Genomic DNA, 20,207 nt, shown 5'->3' on the forward strand with positions numbered 1-20,207 from the left:
TCTGTCTTTCAGATTTTAACAGTTTTATGCTTTCTTCAACTGCTTTCCAATCAGCTTTTTCAAAGTTATACTGATTAGAGAGAAGAGGATTTTCACTCATTTGTTTTTCACTCAGTTCAATATCAAATTGAATAATCTCATGATCTGATCCTGATGTCTCATTTGAATCAATAAACCAGTTTACAAGTCTTCTTTTCATTAGATTTTGTGACATGAATGTTAGATCTATAATAGACTTCTGTTTCATGCCTTTTCTAAAGAATGTTTGTTGATCAGACTTATTAACCAAATCTATTGAATGCTCAAAGGTCCATTCAACCAGATTATCAGCTCTCACTGCTCTCTTGCATTCTGAATTCCACCAGGGATGATGTGCATTGAAATCTCCTGCAATTATAGAGTTTCTTGATGGAGTTATGTTCAGAAATCCTCTATCAATTGTCCAGATATTGTTATTTTCCTTCAATGACTTTTCATTATAGATATTTATGAGCTGTATAGTATCAAACTCATTTTCTTTATCTATAATATCACCCACCAGAATATCAGGGTCAGACATGATATCAAATCTTAGATTAAATTGATATCTTGATCTCTTTCTTCCATAGATCACTACTCTTGACTTTATCTCAGACTTTTGAGGTAAAAAGCAGTAGTAGCTTGAATGAGAAATGACATATTTTTGCTCAGCATCAAAATTCGGCTCCTGAAGCAGTACAAAATCAACTTTTTGTTCAAATGCAATTTGAAGACAAGAATAAATGCAATTTGAGTTTCTATCCACATTATTTTGAATAAATGTGATTTTTGAAGAGTTTTTAAACTTTTTTTGTTGTTTTTGTTGTATATTCATACTAAAAGAGAGTAGAGAAGAATCTAATCACTATCATCAGATAGTAGATTATAACTGTTCTGAAAAGTAGGAATCTCAACTGCTTGCATTATATCTAGTTTATCACCAGAGTCATTTCTCAATTCTCTAATCTTAACAGGAGTTTGAGGATTCAAATTCTGTTTACATTTTGCTGGAGAATTGGAGTTTGAAGACTTAGATAATTGAGAGTTTCTTCTTTTTGAGCTTGCAGTTGTGAGTTTACTGGCTTGACTCTTCTCTTCAGTTCTAGATTGACTTTGAGCTTCATCTTTTCTCCAGTTCTTTTGAGTTCTAGGAGCAAACATACATTCTTTAGAGCTAGATGCATGTTTTTCTTTACAATTAGAGCACTTAAGCAGAGTATGTTGACAAATTTCACCTCTTTTTGAGCATGTTTCACATTTATGCTCACTAGTTTTGTGATCTCTGGCACAGAATGCACATTTTGAGTCTCTAAAACATGAGATTGCAAAGTGTCCATATCTTTGACAGTTTGAACACTGTGTTTGAGCTTTGAGATTCATTCTTGAGTCTTTGTATTCATGAACTCTCATTTTCAAACCTGCTACTCTTACTTCAGAGATCTTTGACTGTTCAAGTGTTTTTGTATATACTAGAACAGAGGCATTTCTCCTGCTTTGTCTGAACTCAATTGAATTTAGCCATACAGGCTCCTTTCTCAGTTGAATGGAGTTGTATTCTTCCAATTCATTTTTGAGAAGTAGCATTCCTTCTTCACAGTCAAAAATTTCAACTGGAATATCATGAAGAATGAATTTGCCCCACTTTTCATCTCTTTCAGATAGAATTGTTGTGTTTAGCAATGATTCTACTGCTGACTTCCAGAGATTCTCATTCTGAATAAGGAATTCAGCACTGAATTCAGGCATTGTAGTCAGAATAATAGAGTTTCCAAAGAATGATGACTCAATTGAAGCTATAACTGGTTTTTGAACTTCAATATCAGTCATCAACTGAGAAAAGAACTGCTGATTAATTTCATTTCTGATTCTGAAAATGAGATTTGAGTTTAGCTTGTTTCTTTGCAGAATGTCCTGGTTTGAGACTTTGAGAATGAGTCTTCTATTTCTAGAGATTTGGAAGTTTTTCTCTTTTTGCATTTTCTTTTCCACTTTTCTATGAATAGAGGCATGAGCAGTATTCTTCTCAGTTTTCTCAGGATTTTGAGCAGGTTTTGAGACAGCAGGTTTAGAGACAGCAGATTCAGCTGCTTGAGCATATGTTTTCTTCTGATTCAAAGAAGAAGAAGGAGTAGGAAGAAAGGAAGAAGAAGAGTAAGATGAAGAGTCAGTGATTGTACTAGGAATTTTCAAGGTTTTTTGAACTGTGTTTGAGATTCCAAGTTTGAACTTGATCACCTCCTGTAGTTGTCTGGCCTGAGCATGAAGAATTAACAGAACTTCTTCATTCATCTCACTCAGACACTGCTTTCCAAGAATCTTGCTTGCTTTTTCAAGTTCCTGTATTTCAAGAACTTGTTGTTTCTCTATTTCTTCTTTCTTTCTTCTCTTCAGAATTTCAATCTCAGGAATAGCATTTGAGAAAGCATCTTTTTCCACATCAACTGAGCGTATTTTTGAACTCATTGTTTTCACTCAATGAAAAGTTGGTCAGACTGTTTCAATTGAGATATTTCTAAGTCTGTTTTCAATTGAAAAGTTGGTCAGACTGTTTCAAAAGAAGAATAAAAGACTTTTGTGTATAAAACACCTGATTTTTTTCACACTAGTTCAGTAACTAGGTTAGATTTTTGAAGAGAATCTAATAAACTAAAATTGATTTTTAAGATAAATCAATAAAATCTTTACAATCTCTTTCTTGGGATACAGTGAGGAAAAGTATGATATCAATTGATAATAAATCAGATGATATGACAGTTTTTGAGAGAAAAACTGACAAAAAATAAATCAATTTTTTGCAGAGAAATTGATTAAAACTATTCAATTTTATTCTAAATCATTCAATTCTCCTCACACAACAAGTGTGCAACTCAAATCAGTTAATAAAGAGTGTAAAAAAGAATTAAGTATTAATGAAAGCTCTTCAGCCACTGAAATAGTAATTCTTACTTAAAAGAATATGAAATTATGACAGAAAACAACTCTGTTTTTAATTCTTTGTAAGAATATTGTGTAAAACCCAGAGAAAAACACCTTACTTTTTCAAGAGAAGTAAAAAACTATTTCTAAGATCTTTTTTTTTTGCATTAACTGCTGCAGAAGAATGAGATAGAAACTGCTAAGATATGCACTACTGTATACCCCCTACCAAGACTTTCCCTCTTCAGGGTCTTGATATTATAGAGAATATAAGTCTGTTTCTATATGATAATATAAATATTGCCAGCGGGATGTAGAGGAACTGGTTATTTATATCTCAAAATAGAAGACTTTGTCAATGATTATATCAATATAGAGTTAATTCTCAAATTCAATAGAAACCTAGTGTTGCTGTTCTCAATCCCTTGCAGAATCTATTGAATATTGAGGTATTAAAACTAGATTTAATATATCTCACTGTGCAGGGATCAAAGGCTCAGTCAGACCTTGGGGTATACTGATTTTATAGTTGTTGATGTGCTGTTGACTCGTTGTCCACTGGTTATGTATTGAATACTGTTGCCGAGGTATCTTTTTGTATCGTTCTGCTGGGGATGGGCCAGATTGAGAGGGGTAGTACAGGGGTGAGACTTGGTGTTGAAGTCTAGATACACTGGCGGCGGACCGTGGAGGTTGCACTTCAGAAGAGTCCGTTGATTATGTGCTTGATATTATCGCCGAGGTATCTTTTTGTATTTTTCTGCCGGGGATGGGCCAGATTGGGAAGGGCGGTACGAGGGTGAGACTTGGCGTTGGTGTTTTGGAACATCAAAGATGGACAGGGTTTTCGCGGAGGTCGCTCCTCGGATATCTCCACAACTACAGGTCGGGGGTCTTCCAAAATCGAGAAGATTGGTGCATATGGCTAGGTCACTTCACCTTACAATTTGTATGGCACTCTGGCCCGGGGTTGTGGTGTGGTAGGGGAGAACGGGGGATAATCCCACACAGGAGCTTCGAACAACGTCCGGTTCACGTTTGGCTGGATAACTCCACCACCACACGGGGTATGCGGTCGGCGATGGGGTCAAAATGCTCGTATGATCGAGGGCTTTTCGATGGATCTATCGGCGGGTTCTTATTCGAAAAATCGAGCGAGTTCGTGGTGGAGCGGTTTTGAAAGCATAGATGTGTTGAGTTGCTTGAGACAGTATTAACTCTATATAAACACTGAAAAATGCTTGTTCTACATGCAGAAGATTGATTTCTTAGATTATATTATTGAGATGAATGACATTTCAATGAACAGGAGTCAGATCTCTGTCATTGAGAACTGGCCAGTGCCGCAGATGTACTGTGAGATGCAGGTGTTTCTAGAATTTGCAAATTTCTACAGATAATTCATCTATACATATTCACAGATTACTGCTCCTCTTACAGATCTGTTGAAGAAAAGTGTGAAAGACAGAAAAATGAGACTGTTTATTCTCACCCAAGACACTGTGCAGGTATTTGCAGAATTGAAACAAGCTTTCACAGATGTCATAATACTGAATCACTTTAACCCTGACTTACTCAGTCAGTGTGAGACTGATGTATCTGAGAATGAGATCTGTGAAATCTTTTCACAGTTGACATCAAAGACCTTTCAATGTTGAAAGAATCAGAGAATAATCATCTCTGAGAAAACAGACAATGAATTGTCTGTGAGAGAAGACTTTTTCACAGAGTCTACAAGACACTGCAAATGAAGATCAGTGACCTTCTTCTTCAAGAAGTTATCACTCACACAGAGAAGATATGATACTTATAATCAGAAGATGTTAGCAATTATTGAATTCTTTAAGATCTGGTGACATTATCTTCAGAGTAGTAAGTACTCAGTGTAAGTTCTCACTGATCATGTAAATCTGTGTTATTTCTTGACAACAAAGAGCTTGACAGAACATCAAGCCAGGTGAGTGAAGCTGCTTTCAGAGTATAATTTCTATATCTGATACTGTTCAGATTGGCTTAATTCTGCTGATACACTGTCTAGATAGCCTGATTATAATATTGTTGATATGAAGAAGAATTCTATAAAAGAATCTCTATCATCACTGCAGAAGAAGCTGGCTGCAGAGGGTTGAAGTTCTCTAAAGCTTGAGAACAGTGCTGAAGAGGCAGCTGTATAACTCAGTATAGAAGATGAAAGAGAACCCGGGTTCTCACAGAGAACTGACACTGAAGATTATGAGCTTCTCATATCATATCTTGTAATCATTGAATTGACAAAGAATGAAATGATCTACAATCTTTCAATCTGACTACTTTTGAAATTCATTGAAGAGTTATAGAAGGAGGATGCCTCTACTGCAGCTTGAATTCAAAAGTTAAAGAAGAAAGAATTCAGTTTAAACTTGAAAGAGACAGACTCTGAGCAGAGTAATACTGCTAAGAAATCAAGTTACTGATAACTAGAAGAATATGAACTTCTACTGCTGAATGATTCAGTCTTTGTCTCTTGTAGCAGAGCAGTGCATCAGAAGTTATTGAGAATTCATCATAATGATTCTTATACAGAGCACTTTGAGTTAGAGAAGACTGAGAAGCTTCTAAAATGTAAATACACTTGAAACAAGCTCTGAACAGATGTCAAAGAGTATATTGAAACTTGTAATATCTGTCAAAGAATAAAGATTCTGTAGTATAAGTAATACAGTGAGTTGATATCACTGCCTGTTTCAAAAAGCTCATAATAGAATCTATTAATGAATTTCATAGTTGACCTGCTGAAGTCAACAAGAGTTAAAGAATATAACTCAATTTTGATCATTGTTGATCACTTCACAAAGATAATCAGATATATCTCTACTTATAAAAAGATTAAAGTCTCTGAATTGACTGACCTGTTTTTAGATATCATCATTTATAATCACAGTGCTTTGAAATTGTTAATAATAGATTAAGAATTCCTCTTCATCAGTAAATACTGATTAGCTTTTTGCTATTATCTTATGATAAGATGTCTTCTCAGTACTGTATTTCATCTGCAGATTAATAGTCAGACTGAATGTCAGAATCAGATACTAGAACAGTATCTTTGAGTGTTCTGTTTATATTATCAGAATGATTAGCTTAAACATCTTCTGACTGCTGAATTTGCATATAACAATGTAAAGAATACAATCTTAAAGATATCTTATATCTTCTTTCTATACTTGTTATGAATATAATTCTTTATTACTCAGTGATGTCGCGGACAACATTTCAAAGAGAGGAATAGACAGTCAGAATGTTGAACAGATACAGAGAATGAAGTATCTCTCAGTGTCAGAAGTAAAAGTGAGATTGAAACTTTTGAATAAAATTCATGAGAAGACAGTGAAAAGCATTCATCACACTCAGAAGCAGTAGATAAAATACTATAATTGAAAACATCTTCTGATAAAGTTCTTAATAGAGAATCAAGTACTACTTTCAGCAAAGAATATCAAGATAATGAGACTGTATAAGAAGCTCAGTGAGTAGTGACTAAAATCTTTCCTGATAACAAGAGTAATAAGTAAGCAGATATATAAGTTAAAATTACTCATAGAATTGAAATCAATTCATTCTATTTTTCACATTTTCTATTTAAAGCTCTATAAGTAACACTCTGAGATGAAGCTATCTCAGCTGAATAATATTGAGATTGAGAGTGATACTGAATATCTTATGAAGAAAATATTGAATAAGTGAATACATTACAGCAAGCTTCAATATCTTGTTAAATAAGAAGATTATTCATTGTCAGAGAATTTGTGAGAACTGCTTGAGTATTTGAAAAATGCTGAGAAAGAGATTGCAATCTATAAGATAACTAGTAGAGATCACCCTGTTACATGTCAGAGACATTGAGCAAGAAATACTGCTTAAGACTTCTCATTTTTCTCAAAGAGTTTTTTAGAGATAATCTCACAGTGATAAGTCAGTGTCTTATAGACTCTGTAGCACTCTTCTTCTATTTTCTCTTAAAGAGTTTTTAGAAGTTTAATAAGACTATACAAGTGTAACATTTCTGAAGCAGTTAAAAGAAAAGAAATATTTGAAATTAATAAAAAGATTAATATTATCAATCTGTAGACTGCTGCTATTCTAATGAGACTGCAGCCTGCTGAAAAAGTAAAAAGAGAGATCAGAGTCTACTTATTAATAACTACACTCTTATTAAACTCATTCTTCACTGTTGAAGTCTCTGACATTAGTATTTTTATCTGCTGAGAAGTTAGCACTGCAGCACTGCAGAGAAGCATGCTACAGAAGAGTATAAGAGATGCTGAAAGTATCAACTTATCAACTTACAAAGTATCTCAGTTATCTGCTTCAACTGAAGTGAGATTCTCTTTAATCAGTGATTAATCTTCACAGTACTTTCAATGATGATATTAACTGATTTCTTCTTAAGATCAGTCATTCTGAGATGTTTTTTCATCTCAGAGACTCACACTTTCATCTTCTTTTACAGATGAATAAGAGAGATCTTTTCAGTCTTGATAAAATCTATCAATACTTAAAGCTCTGAGATTCTTGCTCTGTACTGCTTGAGCATCTGAGCTTCTTGTCAGAGCTGACACAATGCCTTCTTATAAGGTAGATAATACTTACAGAGAGACAGAAGTTGTTGTTACAGATGCAATGAAAATAACAGAAGTAAGAGAAGAGACAGATATATAAAATTTCTCTCTTCTTCAGCTGCTTAATGCAGTGCAGACAAGTAGCAGTGCTGATCAGAGACTGCATCAGAGCCTCTTCACAGAGAGAAGACAAAGGAACTGCAGGACTCTGCAGACTCAACTCAGCAGTATCTCAAGCAGGGCTTGAGCATGCCGCAGGAGAGGAACTATGAATTGAGCTTCTTGAAGCCACTGTCTCTGAAACCAAGCTCTTCTCAGGTTCCTCTCTGAATAACTACATGGGGTCATATGCCACTGTATTGGCTGGAGGGGGGGGCGGTGTTGCAATGGCAGCAGAAGGGGCAGAGAATGAATCAGACATAGATGAACTGACCAGCAGAAGAGATGACATCTCACTGCAAGGTATGATGACTACCACCACAGCCACAAAAGAAGCAGGAGAAGAAGGAGGTGTGGCAATGAAAGCAGTGCTCCCGCGGCTCATTGATACTACTGTCTTCATCTTCAACCTGGCTTTCTTGGCGGCCATGGAGGCCGCCGCCGCACCATGAAGACATTTATTACCCACTAGAAAATGTCAGAATAAGCCCTCTACTGTTCTTCAAGAATGATACTCCCATACACTCACTATTGCAGATGAGAGAGAGGGAAGAAAAATGTATCATGAGAGAGAGAATCTTTTGAAAAAATCCTGTCACTACTGTTAGCTTTGTCTCTAAAACACATCACTTTTGCAGAGAATTTCATATATAGGATGAAATATGTTAAGAGATCTGCAAGTCACTTGTTAACTACATTTTTCCATATTTCAAATTGATATATAAGGAACTCACTTATCACACATTTGATTTGAATGAAGATGAGAAAAGAAAGACCTACACAGTCAGTAGAAAAACTCATCTTTGTGTCACACACAGCACACACACTGTCAATCAGTTGACAACTGTTGCTATACAACAAAGATAATTCCTAATTCAGTAATCTTGAGAGTATAGAGACTATGCTCTTAAAGAGAAGAGCATTATCACACTCTCAGCTGTGTCAAGGCCTCATTACAGTTTCACATGACTCATCACTTTCATGTGAATAATTTCATTCATCTCACATTCTATCTGAACTGGTTTTCAACCACTCTATGACATCATTTGAATATATCATAGAAAGATCTGATTGATAAATATAAGAATCTCACTTCTATATAAGATCAGCAGATTACTCTTTCTTGATAATGAGACACTGCTGAGGTATCACTCTGGCTATTCTTACTCATGAAATGAGAGAAGAGTATCTGCTTATTGTCTATATAAAATAGCTAGATACTGACTCCTCATCAAAGAAGTCAGTGATTTGTTTTCCTTCTACTGAAATATATATGAGAGTTACTGTGTATCTCATACAATCTTCTTAGTATACTAAGTATCATATCTGTGATATTCTTGCAATAACCTTGTAGCCTACGAGCTCACTATTTAAGCAAGATAGTCAAGCTCACTCATACAGCTTCTCAAACAACTACTTCTACATGACACCGTCAACTAGTCATCACTTCGGTTCCGCCACGTTACAGAATAACTGAGAATCAGAGCTTTCAGTAGAATCTATGAAGTGTAAAGAAATAGTCTATATAATAATTAAGTATAGTCTGTCATATTAGTCTCTCTATTCTCTGATTATATATAGTTCTTATCAGTCAAGAGCTGCAGTCTCAGATAATACAGAACTCAGAGTTCAGATCAGATGATTATAACTGACTTATTTTACAAGATATTATCAGTTACAGTTACAGAGTCTCTTATCAAGAATATCTTTAATCTCTTATTCAAGTTCATTATCTTCTTCTATGATCTCTAATAACTATTAGTTGAAAATCAGTTGAGAAGAGAACAGATCAGTGATAGTATAGCAGAGTAAGCTTATGTAAAAGATATTATAAATTTCTGATAATGTATTAAGATAGTAGTTATGACTATCTAGAACTTCTATCACTTTATACTTGATATTAAACTGACCGTGTGACCGTGTCTGAGATCAGAACCAGAATTTTTGATAGTCTCATTGTCAATTTGACAGATCTCATTACATGGTTCTAATATTAGATAGTAGTCTCATACTGTCTCAGTGAGACTTACTGTCTACTCTTATTACATTTTTCAAATGAGACCATGATTTCTACTTCTCAATTTAAATTATTTTTATTGCTTTAAATGACTTTAAATCTCATTTAAGTGTTATCAAAAAGCATTACTTTTTAAAAAATTAAAAATAGTCTAAAAAAAACCTTAAAATGTCTAAAAATAGTAACTTTATGCTAAGAATGAAACTAAATGAGATCAAATAGAATCACTTTCTCATTTTTTTCAAGTCATGATTTCATTTTAAGATCTGATATATAGTCACTTTACATGTTTATTTAATGATTAGTCTCAGTGAGATTCATGTCAAGAAATGTATGAGATCAGATCAAATGAAACCAAACATGAAATTCATGATCCTGGCGGCCAGTCTACTTGATATAACAGTAATTCAGTGTATAAGATAAATATGTAATTTATAAACTGATTATGTGACCGTGTCTGAGATCAGAATCAAACTTTATAGTTATTATATTATCTAAAAGTATTACTTCTGATTATAATTTGTATTTATCACATTAATTTCGAATCATGTTATTTCAAATATTAAAGATCTCAGATTCACTTTTCAAATAAAAATCTAGTCTTAGATAAAGAATATATTTAAATTCTTAGTTACATTTTCATTCTGATCTCATTATTGAGAATGATATTAAATAAGATTATAAAATCACTTCTCACTTACAGAATATCATAACATAGTACTTATTTATTGAAAATTTAATAGAGAGTATTATCAAATATTATTACTTTTCTAAACACAGATTATAATTTATATAATTTTAATTATGAAAAAATATAAAATATAAAAAAAAAACAAAAAATAAAAAACAAAATAAAAACAAGAAAAAATCATAATAAAAAAAAAAGAGAAAGAAAAAAAAAGAAAAGAAAAGAAAAAGAAAAAAAGAAAAAAGAAAAAAAAAATCAAGATTACAGAGCTGTAGTATTTTTAAAATACTTACTTTTCAGAGTCTTTATAATATTTATTATCAACTATATATCTTTTATAGTGAGAGTAACACAGCTGTAATAAGCTATTATCTTAATATTATCTAATAAATAATCAGTATATATCTGTATAAATGTAAATATTTAGAAAATATACACTTAAAAAGTATAATCAGAGTGAACTCTGCTGTCACTTAAATAATATTAAGAACAGAATACTGAAATCAATGATTTCTCTCATCAATTTCACAGACAAGATATATAAAGATGATTTTAAAGAATATAAGATTCTCTGACTTCTGATAAAAACAGATCTTATGAAGAGACTCTATTTTCATAATATCAGAGACTGAGTGTTATTAAAAAGTGTTACTTCTATATAATATACATGCACTTACTGTAACAATTCACTCTCTGTATATATAACTGAGAGTTACAGCTTTCTCACACTGCACAGCTCTTTCTGAAATGCTGCTATCAGTTTGCAACTTATACAGTCTCTCAGTTCAGCATATACTACATATATACAGCTCTGTGTACTGAGACTAGACTGGCCGCTGAGATCATGAATTTCATATTTGATCTCATTTAATCTAATTTCATACATTTCTTGATGTGAATCCCGCTAAGACTAGTTATTAAAAAAACATGCAAAGTGACTATATATCAGATCTTAAAATGAAACCATGACTTGAAAAAAATAAGAAAGTGATTTCATTTGATTTTATTTAGTCTCATTCTTAGTATAAAGTTACTATTTTTAGATATTTTAAGATTTCTTTTAGACTATTTTTAATTTTTTAAAAAGTAACACTTTTTGATAACACTCAAATGAGATTTAAAGTCATTTAAAGCATTAAAAATAATTTAAATTGAGAAGTGAAAATCATGGTTTCATTTGAAAAATATGACAAGAGTAGACAGTAATTTTTCACTGAAACAGTATGAAACTACTATCTAATGTTAAAACCTTGTAATGAGATCAGTCAAATTGATAATAAGACTATCAAAAAATCTGATTCTGGTCTCAGACACGGTCACACGGTCAGTCTAGCTGAGACTGTGTTAATTATTATAATCTGATATGATACTCACTTTTCGCGGGCTATATCTTATTTGAAAGAGGAGGAGAAAGATGTAACTGTTATTTTATTAAGAGAGAATGAATATGTGATTCAGAAGAATGTATAACTACTGAATAATAACACGGCCGCTTCTGAACTTGCTTACGAATGTAAAGAGGCCATAGCAGCCATCAATTAATTTAGTGTACAGTATATAAGAAGCCGGTGTACATCTGTAATTATACACTGACTCAAGCAATCTTTAAATCACATCTGATAGCATATCTAAAAATCAGTGAGAAGTGCAGACTTCTTCAGAATGTAATAATTTCATCTATGAAGTAATTCATAGTTATCATGTCAGTGTGATTCTAAAAATATCTTAAAAGATAGTATATAAAGAGCAGTGAGTGAAAGAGTATCTGATTGATACTGCTTTACTTGTTAAGAGAAAACTTCACACTCAGATGAATGCCATGTATCATATGTAAACAGATAAGGTGTGAGAAAAGAGATGAGAGTAGTGAACTAGATTCAAAGAAGATCACTCTCTACTCAGAAGAATAAAAGAGAGATGACTATCACTGAAGTTATACAATAATAACAGAAATCATATAATGATAGATATTATACAATTAACAAGAAATCACTGAAATGAATATCTTCTCTAGTTAATATGAATAACACTCTTCTCTGCTACCTAAACTGAAAGATATGCAGAATCTCTCAGAGAATTTACTAAAAGCAGTATGAAAAGCAGCTGAGATCACTGAACTGAAATCAAAGCTCTGTATATATACAAGAATTCTAAATGAAATTGAGATCTTGTATACATAGTGACAGACTGAGACAGAAGTCAAATAACAATTGATATTCACTGTAGATTAAGTATTCATAATGAAGAGCTTTATCAATGCAATTATCAGTATTAATAAGAATAGAGAAAACTAGACTGGCCGCCGGGATCATGAATTTCACATTTGATCTCATTTAATCTGATCTCATACATTTCTTAGCGTGAGTCCCACCAGGACCAAGTCTCAAAAAAATCTGAAAATGAACCATTTCTGAGAGAAATGATGTGAAAAATGACTAGATTTAATTCAAGAACAGTGAAATGAGAGTAATTTTTCAGAATAAACTGTGAAAGATGATCATTCATTCAAAATTAGAATGAGACTGAAACTGAAGATTAAAATCAGTCTCATTCAATTCATTCAGTGATTGCTTATATAATCAGAATTTGATAATGATTATTAATAACACTCATGAAACAACTAAATACATTCTTATACAAGTTTATTCTTTACTTTCTCATGAAAACTACACTTCTCTGATATACTGTGATCAGAGATATTAAACTGTCTGATAATTTCATGTTTTACAATCATGAGTTTCTTGATTATTTCTTCTTATAATTGTTCTCAGTGATAGTGATAAATATCTTGACTTGAGTTGAACTTTCACTTCATTCTTATCTCTGTCAATAAAATTGTCAGAATATCATATATCATCAGTGCAATAGTTGAATATATACTCTTAATAATTTTTCATAACTCTAGAATTGATTTAGTGTGTAAATTCATCAGATCATCTTGAAGATAGCAGTTAAATTCAGTTTTATAAGTATGTAGTTTTGCCTGATTTTCAGTTGTAATCAATGTATGTAAGTTCTGTTTCAAAGTTAGTATTATAGTTCTATATAATATAAAGCATTATCAAAGATTGTTACTTATTAGAGAATTGTATTTCACTGTCTTCATATCTCAAACATCTGCTCATTCAAATCTCTGATAGTTGACATTGTAGTAGTCTCAGATTAATTTAATATATGAGTCTCATTTCTTCTCTGTTCAATCTTGAGAAGTGTAGATATTAACTTAATAAGAGAAATCTAGTAGAGCTGCTACAGCATAGTACTCTGTAAAAGATTGTTTCATTTTACTGTAGTAATATGTCAGTTTATTTCTTACAGTAACAATAGCCTGCACTATAGTATCATCTCAGACTGAATTTCTTTTTAAGTAATTCAACTGCTTCTCTGTAAGAATAAGTGCTCGCAGGCGATTATTCGGGTGTTTGCAGCTTGGCGTGATATGTACTGTTAACTACTAGAAGTATTCATGATAGAAAGATAAAATGTAGAGATTAAATGTATAATAGTATTTAAGCTGAGTTATAAATAGTATTCACAAACTCCAGTCTATATAGTTGTGTGTAGTCAAGGGCTGCTAGCTCTATTGATTATATGAGAGATAGAAATAGAGATAAAGAATTTATGAGAAGTGAGATTTCTTACATACCTCTCTCTCTCTAAGGCTTCATCTGCAAAGTCTTTCACTGAGTGACTTTATAGAATCAGCTCAGTACTGCAGTGATACTCATTAAAAATCCTTTATATCTATAAAAAACCTCAGTGAGGAAAAATCCCTTATTACTGTGAAGAAAAAAGAGTCTATTACTCAGTTTCTTATTTCACAAGATTCTTTATAATTTACAGATTCTTCTCTGACTATTATACAGATTCATCTTACATCTTTCATACAGAAGAGTTTCAGTTAACTCTCAATCATTTTTATAAAGTTCTTCTGTGATTATTACACAGATTCATCTCACAGATGAATCACTCTCTGTGAGATCATTCTTATTAAAGAGAAATATTCATAAGTTAATCTTTCACTCATTCTTATGAATCATTGTTCTTTAACACTGTAGAATTGTGAGGAATTTTCCATTTCTTTCACTAACTCTGTAGAATTGTAGAATCAAGATGTCTGCAGTCTGCAATCACTCTTTATAGTTATATAGAAAGATTCAGACCTGTAATTCATAATTACTCTTATTTACTAGAGTGATCTGACTGTTCTGTGAAATCACTCACAGTGTAAGCAAATCTCTCTAAAGTAGTATAAATATCTCAGATCTATCTACAGAATCTTATCTTCTTTTCTCTTTTTCTGTAACAGTTTTCATTCTTATAAATTATAAGTATTCTCATTTATCTGTGAAGTGTTTTCACTCAGATGATAGAGAGAGAGTGTTTCTGACAATGTCTGCATATTAATTCAAGAACTTCTTAAGAATAAAAATTTTTCAATTTCAATATTTTTACAATAATATCTGATTACTGCTGAGCTTCTCATGAGTGTTTCTATGACTTCTCTGATCACTTTTTACCAGCTGATGAAGCAGGAGCACCGCCGCCCATGATCATGCCTTCATTTCTCTCAGCCCTGTCACTGTATTCAATCTTCAGGCCAGCAGTCAACTCCCTGCATCTTCCAGGCCAGTCCCTGGCTTCAAGCAGTGCAGTTCTCTTCTTTGCTGTAAGTCTTCTCATAAGTAATTTCTTACAGATTCTAGCTAACAGTTTTTGCAAAACTCTCTGTATTGTCAGTGTCTTCTGCAGCCTCACAGGTCTATAATCATCTCTTTTCTACTCACACAATCTCTGATCAGACATATGTGAATATGTCTAGATTCTCTATCAATGGTCCTCACACTGCAGCGCATTTTCACAATCTCATTGTCAATGAGAGATGAGTTTCTGAGTATCTGCAAAATCTGAGTAATTAAGATAATGTGAATGTTATGAATTTGTGATGAGAGTTAGTCTGAACAGATGAGTTCTCTCTTCATATCTCAATTATTTTCAGACTGAATACTTCAGCATAACTGAGAAAGTGAATACAGCTTTATAAGAGATATCTGATCATACACACAGATAGTCAGTTCTCAAGACTCTGTTACAACTATATATACTCTGATGTTCAGCTTCTCTGAAGTCTGTACATTTCTGACAGTCTTCACATCAAATGTAATAATTATCTGTATCACAGACATAATACTCTCTGCTTCTTTGAAGAGAGAAATTGATAGTTGTGAGAAAATTGAATATTATGAATATTGAGAATATGAGTTTGAGTTTTCTTTATTTTTTCTTTATTAATCTTCAAATTGTGTTCACAGCTCTGTTTATTTTCTTGTTTTTTAACTTTAATAAGAATATGATTTCTTCTTTTCTTGTATACACTGCAGACTGTTCATCTCAGTAGAAACTTATTATCTTATAGACTAGAATTTGCAAATAACAGTGTTAATATCTTTATTATAATCAGGTTCTTAGCAAAGACTGTGTCATTCTGACTTATCAGAATTCATAGTATGAAAATCATGTCTCAGCTTCTACAGATGTCTTATCTATCTGAATAATTCTCAAGTGAACTCATTTATCTTATCAGAATACTTTTATCATTGAATCTTGAATCAGAGCTCATAATCTCACTTCTCTGAGTTAATAATTTCTTTAATCTGATATTCTCTTTCACTCTCTAGTGCTTTATAAATAGAATGATGAGTCACAGAATTCTCTTCTAAGAATTTCTTATATTTGCAGAGTAAAGAGATATGAAAAATATTATATATTTATAACTCAGATGATAGTTTTAATCTGTAGAACTGTGAGCTAACTTTCTTCATAATCTTACAAGACTCTGTCTGTAAGAGATTCAGCTTCTTACTAGATCTCTATATAATAATGTTTTCTAGACTCAGTCAGACTCTATCATCTTTCTTAAAACTCTTTATAATATACTTGAAGTTATAGTATCTCTTCTGATACTCTTGAGTCTTTCTCAAGAATTCACAGACTTTCTCTCAGATATTCTGAATTCTCTCAGTCTGTTCACAGACATCATCATACTCTATAGTATACTCTCATAAGTTTATTAAGATTATCTGTGAATGAGTCTCAGTGAGCATCTCAAAGAGAGTTTTGTCTGTGCTGACATGCTTTAAGTTGTTGTATATGAACTCTGTGAGTGATAATCAATACACTCAGTTATTCTGATTGTAATTGACAAAGCACTGCAGATACTGTTTCAATATACTTATCAGATGTTCTGTCTGATTATCTGTCTGTTGATGAAAAGTCATGCTTAGATCTCATGAGATCTTCAGTATAGTTATCAGATTAGATCAGAACTCTTCTATGAAGATTGATTCTCTGTCTGAGATAATATTCACAGATAATTCATGCAACTGAATCATATCACAGATGAAGATATGAGTCAAATTCTTTGACTTCAAGTTCTTACAGGTGAATATAAAGTGTGTTATCTTGATAAAGTAATTCACTATCATCAGCACACTGTCAAAACAGGTATTATATATGTCCTTGCTTTCTAAGAGGCTCACAAGAGTATTCATTTCTAGCTGTTCTCAAGGTTTCTGTGAGATGAATAGAGAAATAAGTTCTTTATATAATCTGAACTGCACTACTCATGAATTCTGATAAATAGTATAAGAATTCACTATCTTCTTCATAAGTCCTTGCATCTTCAGCTAGAAGTATTTTCTTATAAGCAACTTATGAGTTCTAGTGTCTATAAAATAATCTGCTAGAGAAGAGTCATGATGCCTTTTAATAAGTTCTATGTATAGAAACTTATTCATGAGTATATAAATTCAGCTCTCTCTTTATAAGAGATTATTTAAGTTTCTTCAATTCTTTGTTTCTGCAGAGTTAATCTCTGTTATGAGCAGTTTTCAAATATGCTGAGTATATTCATTCTTCAGTTGCAGTTCAGATAATCTGAATAGAAGATCTTGTGAAGACTTATACTCTGTTTCTTCTTACATCAGATCTTTCATAGCACTTCTCAAAGCCTGCAAATTCTTCAGGTTATAGATACTCTCTTCAAGAATTCTCACAGAGATTCTCAGAGTGTTGACTCTCAGTGTTACAGAGAGTAGTTATACAGACTTCTTCTCTCTCTCTTTCTTCTTCTCTTACAGAGAATTGAGAGACTCTTCAGTTAATCTCTTCATAACACTCAGTTTAAGCATTCTGTGAAGCTTTTCTGTCTTCTCTAGTCTCTCTGTATCTGTTACTCTGACCTTCTTAACATAGTCTGATCTGTGAGAGAGTCTGTTCACTGAGTTCTTAGTTCTCTTGATATGTTCTATCTTGAATCAGAACTCACTCAGTCTCTGAGTTCAGCAAATCTGTCACTGTGAGAGTTCCTTGATTGAAGCAAACTGTTGTAAGCTGTTATGATCAGTTCTAACAGTAATCACTGTTATGAGGCTCTCAAAGTAGTGATGTTAATAATAGAAGAATTTCACTATTATAAGAAGCTTCTAATCATGAATGTTATAGTTGATCTTCACAGGTTGCATCTTCTGTGAGAAAAAGACTACTGAAACTCAGTTCTCATTTAACTGTAGTTATAAGACTATTTCTGAAATTGTAAAGAAGAAGACATCTGTCTTCAATCTGATTAAGAGTAAGAAATTAAAGTGAAACAGTATCACTGTATTTATAAATATCTATTTCAATCTTACAAAGACTCTGTGAGCTTCTGAGATAAGAAAGTTCTTACAGTTCTTTCTTCTCAATAATCTTTTCATTCTCTGTTTATAAGATAACTTCTTCTTATTTTCATTCTTCAGTATGTCTGTAAGAGCTAAGAAGATTCTTATGAATGCAAAGATAAACTGTCTATAGAAATTTACAAAGCTCAGAAAGATCTGAATCTCATGAATACTAGTTAACTTCAGTCATGATAGAATAGTCTCAATCTGTGAAGATTTCATCTAAATATCATCTGTGATGATTATATATTCTAGAAAATTAATTCAGTGAGCACTGAAGTTGCACTTCATGAGCTTAATATACAGTTCTGTCTCATCTAAGATCTTCAACATGCTTCACACATGCTCAGTGTGTTCTTTCTTCTTCATGAAGTATATCATCACATCATTCAGATATATTATCATGAAGACATTCAGATATATATGAAGTATTTTATTAATGAAAGACTGAAATGCTATGAGAGTGTTAGTCAGATCAAAAGACATCACTAGATATTCAAACAATCTCAGTGCAGTTTTAAAGACAGTCTTTCATTCATTCTCAGATTATATTCACAGCTGTGTATATATATTAATCATATTCAGTTGTGTGAATATGACAGCTTCTGTAAGACAGTTGATCACATTCTTGATCAGAGACAGAGAGTAGTAGCTCTTTATTATCTTGAAGTTCAGATTGTAATAGTCTATACATAATCTAAGATCTTCATTCTTCTTCTTTGCAAACATCACAGAGACTTTCACAGAGATCTGTGAAGATCAGATAAAGCTATTCTTCAGATTCTTCTTCATATAGATCTGCAAGGCCTCTGTCTTATGATGAGAGAGTTTATAGATTGATTCTCAGAAGAGTTTCTGCTCTTCTATCAAATCTATTATCAGATTCTTCTCACAGTGAGAAGAAAGCTCAGCTGTCTTTACTGAGCTGAATATCTCTGTAAGATCTCAGTATTTCTCTGATATCTAAAGCTCAGTTTCCATGACTGCAAGATTCTCAGACACTTATAAAGTCATTATATAGATGAGCTTATCTTCTCTGATCAACTCTGCAGCATCAACTGATTCTATCTCTGTGAGTGAGTCTGTTAACACTGATTAGAAGTATAAATCTGACTCACAGACAGCTATGTACAGATTGTGTTTTTGAAGTTATGCAAGTCTCAAGTACATGTCATCTGTGATGTTCATGATAATCACAGTTTTCACAAATCTTCTTCAGATTTCAGAGAGATCTTGTAATTCAAAGATAACTCTTATAAGTCTCTCAGCTCTCAGATCTGAGTTCTTGCACTCTGCTTATTATAAGAGCAGGTTCTCAGTTTTCATCTTTCAGCTTATTCACTTCATGAGCTTTAGAGACATCACAGTGATCTGAGATTCTGAGTTCATCAATACTTCTCATGCTTGTGAGACAGCAGCATCACAGTGTGATCTCTTCTCATAAGCAAGCATTTTCATTGAGAGAGCAACAGATTCAGGTGTCAGCTTCAAGGCTCTTAAGAAGGCTGTTGCTGACTCTGTTCATAACTCTTCAAATTTCTATTTTAATTTGTCTGAATAGTTTATGCAGAGATGTTCTGATTTAGAATAGATGAAGCAGAGTCTCTTTTTCTTAGTCTCTCTGTTATGTACTCTGTTCATAAGAGCTTGTGAAGCTCTCTCTTTCTACTCAGTAGTCAGACATGAATCTCTCTATATCTTATCATCTTTTTCTGACAAATCTGTTCTCTGTTATTCTGACTCTTACAGAGCTGGTTAATGATTCACTCTCTGCAGGTCTGTGACTCTCACAGTGATCTGCAAGTGATGAATGAGAGTCATTAGTTTCTTCAGAGTTAAGAACTTAGAGTCTTGCTCAATGAGCTTGTTCTGCATGTCTTTATTCAGTCTCTTTATAAACATCATTATTCAGGTCTTGTTTCAGAGCTCTGTTTTCACAGATCTCAATTCATATCACAATTTCATGAAGCACTGTGAGTAGTCTTCATCAGATTTCTTATCTCTTTTTCTAATGTTAGTGATCACAGCTCAGATGTTCTCTGTCTAGCTTGCAGAGTTCTTTAACTTATTCTCTAGATAGGTCTTGAGAACAGATC

The 20,207-nt window shown here is 32.7% G+C and overlaps 3 protein-coding genes across 3 annotated transcripts; 1 reads left to right on the forward strand and 2 right to left on the reverse strand.

The window, feature by feature from the left end:
* Positions 1-876: 876 nt before the first annotated feature.
* Positions 877-2,481, reverse strand: BDCG_17507 (uncharacterized protein; the record flags this gene model as incomplete). Its single annotated transcript, XM_045426619.1, has 4 exons — positions 877-1,011; positions 1,182-1,327; positions 1,437-1,464; positions 1,543-2,481. 4 exons carry the CDS (start codon positions 2,479-2,481, stop codon positions 877-879), a joined length of 1,248 nt encoding a protein of 415 aa, XP_045282100.1.
* A 5,434-nt stretch (positions 2,482-7,915) lies between these two features.
* Positions 7,916-8,140, forward strand: BDCG_17508 (uncharacterized protein; the record flags this gene model as incomplete). Its single annotated transcript, XM_045426620.1, has 1 exon — positions 7,916-8,140. The coding sequence occupies one exon, from the start codon at positions 7,916-7,918 to the stop codon at positions 8,138-8,140; it is 225 nt and encodes a 74-aa protein (XP_045282101.1).
* A 6,762-nt stretch (positions 8,141-14,902) lies between these two features.
* On the reverse strand, positions 14,903-15,199 carry BDCG_17509 (uncharacterized protein; the record flags this gene model as incomplete). The annotated part of the gene is made up of 2 exons (XM_045426621.1): positions 14,903-15,099; positions 15,181-15,199. 2 exons carry the CDS (start codon positions 15,197-15,199, stop codon positions 14,903-14,905), a joined length of 216 nt encoding a protein of 71 aa, XP_045282102.1.
* Between the last annotated feature and the right edge of the window lie 5,008 nt (positions 15,200-20,207).

The sequence above is a fragment of the Blastomyces dermatitidis genome (genome assembly GCF_000003525.1).
Source record: "Blastomyces dermatitidis ER-3 genomic scaffold supercont1.8, whole genome shotgun sequence".
Classification (NCBI taxonomy): domain Eukaryota; kingdom Fungi; phylum Ascomycota; class Eurotiomycetes; order Onygenales; family Ajellomycetaceae; genus Blastomyces; species Blastomyces dermatitidis.